Raw genomic sequence first — 12000 nt, 5'->3', positions numbered from 1 at the left:
TGTGTCCATCTGTCTGTCCATTCCCGTCCATCCCCCGTGTCCATCTCTCCGTCCATCCCCCGTGTCCGTCTGTCCGTTCCTCATGTCCGTCCGTCCATCCCCTGTGTCCATCTGTCCATTCTTTGTGTCCGTCTGTCCGTCCGTCCATCCCCCGTGTCCGTCTGCCCATCCCCCGTGTCCATCTGTCCGTCCGTGCGGCCCCCATGTCCATCTGTCCCTCTGTCCATCTGTCCATCCCCCGTGTCCATCCGTCCATCCCCACTGTCCACCTGTCTGTCTGTCTGTCCATTCCCGTGTCCATCTGTCCATCCCCCGTGTCCGTCCCTCCATCTGTCCGTCTGTCCGTCCGTCCATTCCCGTGTCCGTCCGTCCACTCCCCGTGTCCGTCTGTCCACTCCCCGTGTCCGTCTGTCCGTTCCCTGTGATCATCTGTCCGTCCGTCCGTTCCTCGTGTCCGTCCATCCATCCCCCGTGTCCGTCCGTCCATCCCCACTGTCCACCTGTCCGTCCGTCTGTCCATTCCCGTGTCCGTCCATCCACTCCCCGTGTCCGTCTGTCCGTTCCCTGTGTCCATCTGTCCATTCCTGGTGTCCGTCCGTCCCCCTGCGTCCGTCCGTCCATTCCTGGTGTCCCTCTGTCTGTCCGCCCGTCCCTTGTGTCCGTCTGTCCGTCCCCTGTGTCCGTCTGTCCATCTGTCCGTCCGTCCATCCCCCATGTCCTTCAGTCCGTCCATCTGTCCCCCATGTCCATCTGTCCGTCTGTCCGTCTGTCCATCCCCCGTGTCCGTCTGTCCGTCCGTTCGTCCATTCCCGTGTCCGTCCGTCCATCCCCCGTGTCCGTCTGTCCATCTGTCCGTCTGTCCATTCCCGTCCATCCCCCCATGTCCGTCCGTCCATCCCCCATGTCCATCTGTCCATCTGTCCGTCTGTCCATTCCCGTCCATCCCGCGTGTCCGTCTGTCCGTCCATTCCCCACTGTCCGTCCGTCCGTCCCCCGTGTCCACTTGTCCATCCTCTGTCCATCCCCCCGTGTCCATCTGTCCGTGTGTCCGTCCACCCCCCGTGTCCGTCCGTCCGTCCGTCAGCGCCATTAACACCCACGGATCATTCCTAAAAGGGGGCGTGGCTATGCAAATCACCCCCGTTAACACCGTTCAATTAGTTTTAACATGAGGGGCGTGGCTATGCAAATCAGCCCCGTTAACACCGTTCAATTGGCCTTAACATGAGGGGCGTGGTCTATGCAAATCACCCCCGTTAACACCGCTCAATTGGCCTTAACATGAGGGGTGTGGCTATGCAAATCACCCCATTAACACCGCTCAATTGGGTTTAACACGAGGGGCGCGGTTATGCAAATAACGTCATTAACAAGTTAGATGCTTACTTAATTTAAGGGGCGTGGCCATTCAAATCACCGCTATTAACACACTCGATTGTTCCCTTAAGGGGGGCGTGGCTATTCAAATCACCTCCATTAACGCACTTGATAGATCCTTAATGGGGCGTGGCTATGCAAATAACTGTCATTAACACGTTAGATACATATTTAATTTAAGGGGGCGTGGCTATTCAAACAGCCATCATTAACATGTTAGTTATTTAAGTGGGGCGTGGCTATTCAAATCACCGCCATTAACACACTAGATAATTCTTGAAGGGGCGTGGCTATTCAAATCACCGCCGTTAACACGCCCGATCGTTCCCTTAGAGGGGTGTGGCTATGCAAATACTGGTCATTAACATGCTAGATATGTATTTAATTTAAGGGGGCGTGGCTATTCAAATAACCGCCATTAACGCGCTTGATAGATCCTTAATGGGGCGTAGCTATGCAAATAACATCATTAACATATTAGATACGTATTTAATTTAAGAGGGCGTGGCTATTCAAATCACCCCCATTAACACACTAGGTAATTTTTAAGGGGGCGTGGCTATTCAAATCACCACCGATAGTTCCTTAATGGGGCGCGGCTATGCAAATAACCATCATTAACACGTTAGATACGTTTTTAATTTAAGGGGGCGTGGCTATTCAAACAGCCATCATTAACAAACTAGGTAAATTTTTAAGGGGGCGTGGCTATTCAAATCACCGCCATTAACACATTAGATAGTTCCTTAATGGGGCGTGGCTATTCAAATCACCACCCATAGTTCCTCAATGGGGCGCGGCTATGCAAATAACCATCATTAATGTGTTAGATAGTTACTTAATTTGAGGAGGCGTGGCCATTCAAATCACCCCCATTAACAAACTAGGTAAATTTTTAAGGGGGCGTGGCTATTCAAATCACCTCCGTTAACGTTCTAGGTATTTTTAAAGGAGGCGTGGCTATTCAAATCACCGCCGTTAACACACTCGGTAATTTTTAAGGGGGCGTGGCCATTCAAATCACCGCCGTTAACACGCCCGACCGTTCCCTTAGAGGGGGGCGTGGCTATTCAAATCACCCCCGTTAATGCACTAGATAATTACTGAAGGGGGCGTGGCTATTCAAATCACCGCCGTTAACACGCCCGATCGCTCCCTTAGTGGGGGGCGTGGCCATGCAAATCACCGCCCTTACCCACCGCGCCCCGCGGCGCGCCGGAAGCGCTTCCGTGAGGGCGGCCCCGACATGGCGGCGGCGGCGGCGGCGGCGGCGCTGGCCCTGCGGGCCCCGGCGCTGGCCCGGCCGCTCCGCGCCGCTCCCCGGGGCTACCTGGGCACCCCGCGGTGGCCACCGAGCCTCGGGGGGCTCCCGGTGGCCCCGGTGGCCCCGGCGGGCCCGGCGGGCCGGGCCATGGCCGGCCACAACCGCTGGTCCAAGGTGCGCAACGTGAAGGGCCCGCGGGACGCGGAGCGGAGCCGGCTGTGGCAGAAAATGGCGCGGATGCTGAGGGCGGCGGCCAGAGGTGTCGCGATAGCGCCGCGGGGCGTCGCGATAGGCGGCGGGGGGGGGTGTGGTAGAAGGGCTGGCGGGTGGGGGGGGGTGTCGCGATAGAGGGCGGGGGGGGTTGTGGTAGAGGGCGGGGGGGGGTGTCGCGATAGAGGGGGGTGGCGGGTGGGGGGGTGTCGCGATAGAGGAGGAGGAGGGGGTGATGGGACACTGGCATGTCGCGATACCGGGACATAGGGACACTGGGATGTCGCGATATCGGGACATGGGGGCACAGGGACACTGGGATGTCGCGATAGCGGGACATAGGGACACTGGGGTATCGCGATAGCGGGACATGGGGGCACAGGGACACTGGGGTATCGCGATATCGGGACATGGCAGAGGGACGCTGGGATGTCGCGATAGCGGGACATGGGGGCACAGGGACACTGGGGTGTCGCGATAGCGGGACATGGCAGAGGGACGCTGGGATGTCGCGATAGCGGGACATGGGGGCACAGGGACACTGGGGTGTCGCGATATCGGGACATGGGGGCACAGGGACACTGGGATGTCGCGATATCGGGACATGGGGGCACAGGGACACTGGGGTATCACGATATCGGGACATGGGGGCTATTGGGACATTGGGATATCGCGATATTGGGACGTTGGGATATCGGGACATGGGGCTATTGGGATATCGCGATATATCGGGATATTGGGAGAATGGGATATCGCGATACTGCGACATTGGGATATCGGGCACATGGGGCTATTGGGATATCGCGATATATCGGGATATCAGGAGAACGGGGTATCACGATACTGCGACGTTGGGATATCAGGACACGGGGCTATCGCGATATGGGAATATCGGGACATTGGACCGTTGGGATATCGCGATATTCGGACATTGGGACATTGGGCTATCGCGATATAGGGCTATGGGGCTATCGCGACATTGGGCTAGATATGGGGCTATCGCGATATTGGGCTATGGGGCTATCGCCATATTGGGATGCGACACGGGGCCGCCGATATCGCGATATCGCGACACGAAACTCTCGATATCGCGATATCGCGACACGGGGCTGCCGATATCGCGATATCGCGACGCGGGGCCCCCGATATCGCGATACGAGAGCCCCGCCCCTCCCCCCGCAGAGGGCGGCCCGGAGCCGTCGCTGAACCCCGAGCTGGCCGCGGTGGTGGCCCAGTGCCGGTCACTCAACGTGCCCAAGGCCACCATCGAGGGAGCCCTGCGGTCAGCACGGGTGAGTGACCACTGAGTGACCACTGACCATCCCTGAGTGACCACTGCCCACCCCTGAGTGACCACTGCCCACCCCGAGCTGGCCGCGGGTGGTGGCCCAGTGCCGGTCACTCAACGTGCCCAAGGCCACCATCGAGGGAGCCCTGCGGTCAGCACGGGTGAGTGACCACTGAGTGACCACTGAGTGACCAGTGAGTGACCACTGACTGCCCCTGAGTGACCACTGCCCACCCCGAGCTGGCCACGGTGGTGGCCCAGTGCCGGTCACTCAACGTGCCCAAGGCCACCATCGAGGGAGCCCTGCGGTCAGCCAGGGTGAGTGACCACTGAGTGACCACTGAGTGACCACTGACTGCCCCTGAGTGACCACTGCCCACCCCGAGCTGGCCGCGGTGGTGGCCCAGTGCCGGTCACTCAACGTGCCCAAGGCCACCATCGAGGGAGCCCTGCGGTCAGCACGGGTGAGTGACCACTGAGTGACCACTGAGTGACCAGTGAGTGACCACTGACTGCCCCTGAGTGACCACTGCCCACCCCGAGCTGGCCACGGTGGTGGCCCAGTGCCGGTCACTCAACGTGCCCAAGGCCACCATCGAGGGAGCCCTGCGGTCAGCACGGGTGAGTGACCGCTGAGTGACCACTGAGTGACCACTGACCATCCCTGCCCACCCCTGAGTGACCCCTGAGTGACCGCTGATCATCTCTGAATGACCCTGAGTGACCACTGACAATCGCTGACCATCCTTGACTGACTACTGACCAATCCTGAATGACCACTGAGTGACCACTGACCATCCCTGAGTGAGCACTGACCATCCTTGACCATCCCTGAGTGACCACTGAGTGACCACTGACTGCCCCTGAGTGACCACTGCCCACCCCGAGCTGGCCGCGGTGGTGGCCCAGTGCCGGTCACTCAACGTGCCCAAGGCCACCATCGAGGGAGCCCTGCGGTCAGCACGGGTGAGTGACCCCTGAGTGACCACTGAGTGACCACTGCCCACCCCTGAGTGACCACTGACCACCCCCTGAGTGACCACTGCCCACCCCGAGCTGGCCGCGGTGGTGGCCCAGTGCCGGTCACTCAACGTGCCCAAGGCCACCATCGAGGGAGCCCGCGGTCAGCCAGGGTGAGTGACCCGCTGAGTGACCGCTGAGTGACCACTGACCACCCCTGAGTGATCACTGACCAGCCCTGAGTGACCACTGACCATCCCTGACCATCCCTGAGTGACCACTGACCACCCCTGATCATCCCTGAATGACCACTGAGTGACCACGGACCACCCCTGAGTGACCACTGAACGCCTCTGAGTGACCACTGAGTGACCACTGACCACCCCTGAGTGACCACTGACCATCCCTGAGTGACCACTGACCAGCTTTAAGTGACTGCTGTGTAACCAGAGTGACCACTGACTGTCCCTGAGTGACCACTGAGTGACCACTGACCACCCAAGTGACCATTGACTGACCACAGAATGACCACTGACCACACAAGTGACCACTGAGTGACCACTGACCATCCCTGAGTGACCACTGACTGCCCCTGAGTGACCACTGAGTGACCACTGACCACCCCTGAGTGACCACTGACCATCCCTGACCATCCCTGAATGACCACTGAGTGACCACTGAGCACCCCTGACCACTGAGCACCTCTGAGTGACCATTGAATGACCCTGAGTGACCACTGATCATCCCTGAGTGACCACTGACCACCTGAGTACCGCTGACCGCTTCTCTTTGGCCACAGAGTCACTGACCACTGACCGCTCTCTCCGGCCACAGTCACTGACCACTGACCGCTCTCTCCGGCCACAGTCACTGACCACTGACTGCTCTCTCCGGCCACAGTCACTGACCACTGATCCGCTGACCGCTCTCTCCGGCCACAGTCACTGACCACTGACCGCTCTCTCCGGCCAGAGTACTGACCACTGACCGCTGACCGCTCTCTCCGGCCACAGGAGCGTTCCGGCCGGGGGGTCGCAGGTGCTGCTGACCGCTCGGGGCCCGGGGGGGTCACTGCTCCTGCTGGACGTCCGCACGGACAACGTCCGGCGCAGCCAGGCCGAGCTCCGGACACTGCTCGGCCGCTACGGGTCAGTGCTGACCGCTGGGTGACCGCTGGGTGACCACCGGTCACTCTGGGGGGGTTGGTGACCCTTGTGACCCCTGATGACCACTGGGTGACCCCTGATGGACCACTGGTCACTCTGGGGGGGTTGATGATCCTTGGGTGACCCCTGAATGACCCCCACTGACCGCTGATGACCACTGGTCACTCTGGGAGGGTTGGTGACCCCGGATGACCCTGATGACCACTGGGTGACCCCTGATGACCACTGGTCACTCTGGGGGGGTTGATGATCCTTGGGTGACCCCTGAATGACCCCCACTGACCGCTGATGACCACTGGTCACTCTGGGAGGGTTGGTGACCCTGGATGACCCCTGGGTGACCCCTGAGTGACCCCCACTGACCACTGTCCCTCCCTGGTCACTCTGGGGGGGGTTGATGACCCCTGATGACCACTGGGTGACCCCTCAGTGACCCCTGATGACCACTGGTCACTCTGGGGGGTTGATGACCCCTGATGACCCCTGGGTGACCCCACTGACCCCTGAGTGACCGCCACTGACTGCTGTCCCTCCCTGGTCACTCTGGGGGGTTGGTGACCCCTGATGACCACTGGGTGGCCCCTGATGACCACTGGTCACTCTGGGAGGGTGATGACCCCTGAGTGACCCCCACTGACCACTGTCCCTCCCTGGTCACTCTGGGGGGGTTGATGACCCCTGGGTGACCCCTGGATGACCCCTGATGACCACTGGTCACTCTGGGGGGGTTGGTGATCCCTGATGACCCCTGAGTGACCCCACTGACCGCTGTCCCTCCCTGGTCACTCAGGGCCTCGCTGACCGGTGACGTCCGGCACGCCTTCGAGGCCGTGGGCGTGTCCGAGTGTCCGGCCGGACGTTGGCCATGGAGGCCGCGCTGGAGCTGGCCGCAGTGGCCGAGCCCAGGACGTGGTGGCCGAGGACGAGGCCGAGCTCAAGGTGGGTCCGAGGCGGCTCCGGCCGCTCGCTGACCGCTGCTGGTCACTCCTTGACCGTCCCTGGTGGTCATCGGTCACTTCTTGGGTGGAGCAGTGACCGCCCTGAATGACCCTTGACCCCCTACGCTGACCCCTGACCCTTGACCGTTTCCCGATGACCACTGCCCACCCCAATGACCACTGCCCACCCCAATGACCACTGACCACTCCCAATGACCACTGACCCCTCCACTGACCCCTTGACCACTCCCAGTGACCACTCCCAATGACCACTGACCACTCCAAATGACCACCCCAATGACCACTGACCACTCCCACTGACCCCTTGACCACTCCCAATGACCATTCCAATGACCACTGACCACTCCCAATGACCACTGACCACTCCAAATGACCACCCCAATGACCACTGACCCCTCCACTGACCCCTTGACCACTCCCAATGACCACTCCCAATGGCCACTGACCACCCCAATGACCACTGACCACTCCAAATGACCACCCCAATGACCACTGACCACTCCACTGATCCCTTGACCACTCCAATGACCACTGACCCCCCACTGACCCCTTGACCCTTTGCTGACCCCTTGACCGCTCCCAATGACCACTGACCACTTCCGCTGACCCCTCACTGACCCCTTGGCCCCTCCACTGACCACTTCCTGCTGACCACTGACCCCTTGACCCCTCCACTGACCGCTGGCTGACCGCTGATCTCTCCCAATTGACCACTGACCATTCCCACTGACCCCTTGACCCCCCCCGCTGACCACCGGCTGACCACTGACCCATCAATGACCGCTCACCATTCCCGCTGACCCCTTGACCCCCCTGCTGACCGCCGCTGACCGCTGACCCCTCCCCGCAGTTCCTGTGTGACCCCTCGGCCCTGGGCACCGTCCGGCAGCACCTGGTGGCCGCAGGGCTCCGGCCGCTCTCGGCCGCCGTCGAGTTCGTGCCGCGCTCGTGCGGCTGGCCTTGCCGGACGGTCCGAGGGCCGAGGCCCGAGCGGCTACTCCGGGCTCTGGCCGAGTGGCCGGACGTCGTCCGGCTCTTCCACAACATCCAGGACGGCCGGCGGTCACTCCGGGCGGTCACTCGGCTCCGGCCGCGGCCGCCCGGCGCTCAATAAAGGTGTGAGACGTGGTCAAGTGGTCATTGGTGTGGTCAGTGGGCTGGGGGTGGTCAAGGGGTGGTCAGTGGTCATCAGGGGTGGTCAAGGGGTCAGTGGGAGGGTCAGTGGGGTGGTCAGTGGTCATCAGGGGGGTCAAGTGGTCAGTGGGAGTGGTCAAGAGGTCAGTGGGGTGGTCAGTGGTCATCAGGGTGGTCAAGGGGTCAGTGGGTGGTCAAGGGGTTAGTGGGGGGGTCAAGGAGTGACCAAGGGTCAGTGGGAGTGTTCAAGGGGTCAGTGGGGTGGTCAGTGGTCATTGGGGTGGTCAAGTGGTCAGTGGGGGTGGTTAGGGTCAATGGGAAGTGGTCAGTGGGGGGGTCAGTGGTCACTCAGGGTGGCCAGGGGGCCAGTGGGAGTGGTCAGTGGTCACTCAGGGTGGTCATTGGGGGCGGTCAGTGGGAGTGGTCAGTGGTCACTCAGGGTGGTCAGTGGTCAGTGGGAGTGGTCAGTGGTCACTCAGGGTGGTCATGGGGTTGTGTGGTCAGTGGGAGCAGTCCAGTGGATGGTCAGTGGTCATTGGGGGTGGTCATCGGGGGCGGTCAGCGGGGAGCGGTCAGCGGTCACCGCCGGCCACTCAGCGGTCATCACAGCGCGGCCAAAACAACGCCCGAATCTCATCGTGGAGTGACCAAAACCCCTCCGGCCGCCGCGGCCGCGGTCATTTATTGGCGGTCACTCGTCCGAGCCGGCCGGACTGCCCAGGAAGAGGCCGGAGTAGCCGAAGGCCGGAGCGGAGCCTTCGTCCTCATCGTCCTCATCCTCTGTCCCTCGTCGTCCTCCTCGTGGTCATCGTGGTCATCGTGGTCATCGTCCTCCTCCTCCTCCTCCGGCCGGAGACAGCGGCCGAGCGGTCAGCGGCGCCTCCGTTGGGCCTGCGGTCACCTCGAGCCTCGTCCGGTGGCCGGAGCCCGCCGGACACGGGCGTGGCGGCGTGGCGCGGCGAGAGCCGGACGCTGCTCGTCCGCTTGACCAGCGGTCATCTCTCGAGGCCCGCTGACCACTGGTCATCGCTCGGGCCAGGTCTTCCTCCTGCTGACCACTGGTCATCTCTTGAGCCAGCTGCTCTTGACCACTGGTCATCTCTCAATCCCGCTGACCACTGGTCATCCTTCGAGCCCGCTGACCACTGCTCCTCCTTCACCTCCACTGACCACTGCTCTTCCTTCACCGCCGCTGACCACTGGTCATCCTTGGGCCCCGCTGACCACTGGTCATCCTTCGACTCTGCTGACCACTGCTCCTCCTTCACCGTCACTGACCACTGGTCATCCTTGGGCTCCGCTGACCACTGCTCTTCTTCACTCTCACTGACCACTGGTCATCCTTGGGCCCCCGCTGACCACTGGTCATCCTTCGACTCCGCTGACCACTGCTCCTCCTTCACCGTCACTGACCAGTGGTCATCCTTCGAGCCCCGCTGACCACTGGTCATCCTTGGGCTCCGCTGACCACTGGTCATCCTTTGACCCCGCTGACCACTGCTCCTCCTTCACCCTCACTGACCACAGGTCATCCTTGGAGCCCGCTGACCACTGGTCATCCTTCATCCCAGCTCTTCCTCCAGCTGACCACTGGTCATCCTTCGACCCCGCTGACCACTGGTCATCCTTCGACCCCGCTGACCACTGGTCATCCCTCCCGCCGCCCCTCCCGCCCTCCCTCTGGCCGCGGCCGCCCTGGCTCTCCGCGGCCGCTTGGCCGCCTCTCCGGCCGCCTCTCCGGCCGCGGCGGCGGCGGCGGCGGCGCGGTGTCCGAGCAGGCGTCGCGAGCAGGAATCGCCGCTGGCCGCGGGCCAGCGTCCACTTGGCCTCGAGCCGCGCCAGCTCGTCGCAGAGCGCGGCGTTCTCCAGCACCAGCGCCCGCGGCCGCGCGCCGCAGCCGCCGGAAACGCTGCCGGACGCGCTCGGCCGACGCGGCCGGAGGGGCTTGGGCATCGTCCGGCCCGGGGGGCGGGCGCTGTGGGGAGGAAATCGGGGGGAAATCGGTGAAAATTCGGTAAAAATCGGTGAAAATTCAGTAAAATCGACTCCGAATTGGCCTTGGATTGACCCAAGTTGACCAAAATTGACGAAAATTGACCAAAATTGGCCAAATCAGACCCAAATTGGTCTTGGATTGACCCAAGTTGATGAAAATTGACCCAAGTTGGCCAAAATCAACCCGAATTGGCCAAATTAGACCCAAATTGGTCTTGGATTGACCCAAATCGGCCAAAATTATACCCAAATAGACCAAAATTGAACCAAATTGACCAAAATCGAACCAAATTGACCAAATTTGACCCAAATTGGTCTTGGATTGACCCAGGTTGACCCAAATCGGCCAAAATTGACCCAAATTGTCCAAGATCGAACCAAATTGGCCAAAATCGAACCAAATTGACCAAATTTGACCCAAATTGGTCTTGGACTGACCCAAGTCAAAGTTGGGTTGCCCCAATTTGAACAAAATTGACCCAAATTGAGCCAAATCGACCAAAATTGACCCAAATCGACCCAAATTGGTCTGGGAATGACCCAAATTGACCCAAATTGGTCTTGGATTGACCAAATCGACCCGGATTGCCCCAAACGGAGCCGCGCGCCACAGCCGCCGGAAACGCTGCCCGGACGCGCCATCGGCCGGACGCGGCCGGAGGGGCTTGGGCATCGTACCGGCCGGGGGCGGGCGCTGCGGGGAGGAAATCGGGGGGAAATCGGTGAAAAATCGGCGAAAATTCGGTAATAAATCGACCCGAATTGGCCAAGATTGACCCAAATTGGCCAAAATTGACCCAAATTGGTCTTGGATTGACCCAAGTTGACCAAATTTGACCCAAATTGGCCAAAATTGAACCAAATTGACCAATATTGACCCAAGTTGACCAAAATTGGCCAAATTAGACCCAAATTGGTCTTGGATTGATCCAAGTTGATGGAAATTGACCCAAGTTGGCCAAAATTAACCCAAATTGGCCAAAATCGAACCAAATTGACCAAATTTGACCCAAATTGGTCTTGGATTGATCCAAATTGACCCAAATCAAACTAAATTGAACAAAATTGACCCAAATTGGCCAAATTGACCCAAATTGGCCTTGGATTGACCCAAAATTGGCCGAATTTGATCCAAATCGGCCAAAATCGACCCAAATTGGCCAAAATTCACCCAAATTGGTCTTGGATTGACCCAAGTTGACCCAAATCGGCAAAAATTGACCAAATTTGACCCAAATTGGCCGAATTTGATCCAAATTGGCCAAAATTGACCAAATTGGTCTTGGATTGACCCGAGTCAAAGTTGGGTTGCCCCAATTTGAACAAAATTGACCCAAATTGAGCCCAATTGACCAAAATTTACCAAAATTGACCCAAATTGACCAAAATTAGACCCAAATTGGTCTTGGATTGACCCAAGTTGATGAAAATTGACCGAAATTGGCCGAATTTGACCCAAATTGGCCAAAATTGACCCAAATTGGCCAAAATTCAGCCAAATTGGTTTTGGATTGACCCAAATTGACCCAAATTGGCCAAAATTGACCCAAATTGGCCTTGGAATGACCCAAGTTGGCCAAAATTGACCAAAATCGACCAAACTCAACCCAAATTGGTCTTGGATTGACCAAATTTTACCCAAGTTGG

At 59.4% G+C, this 12000-nt stretch overlaps 1 protein-coding gene across 1 annotated transcript; it reads left to right on the top strand.

Annotated features, from left to right (window-relative positions):
- The first annotated feature begins 2623 nt into the window (after positions 1 to 2623).
- Positions 2624 to 8353, top strand: LOC128802912 (uncharacterized). The gene is made up of 12 exons (XM_053969462.1): positions 2624 to 2900; positions 4034 to 4143; positions 4244 to 4300; positions 4380 to 4457; positions 4526 to 4603; positions 4683 to 4760; positions 5028 to 5105; positions 5196 to 5262; positions 5851 to 5965; positions 6113 to 6247; positions 7056 to 7218; positions 8075 to 8353. Exons 1-12 carry the CDS (start codon positions 2624 to 2626, stop codon positions 8336 to 8338), a joined length of 1500 nt encoding a protein of 499 aa, XP_053825437.1. The 3' UTR covers positions 8339 to 8353.
- Positions 8354 to 12000: the final 3647 nt, after the last annotated feature.

Source organism: Vidua macroura, unplaced genomic scaffold (genome assembly GCF_024509145.1).
Source record: "Vidua macroura isolate BioBank_ID:100142 unplaced genomic scaffold, ASM2450914v1 whyUn_scaffold_212, whole genome shotgun sequence".
Classification (NCBI taxonomy): Eukaryota; Metazoa; Chordata; class Aves; order Passeriformes; family Viduidae; genus Vidua; species Vidua macroura.
This window is presented reverse-complemented; position numbering and strand designations above follow the sequence as displayed.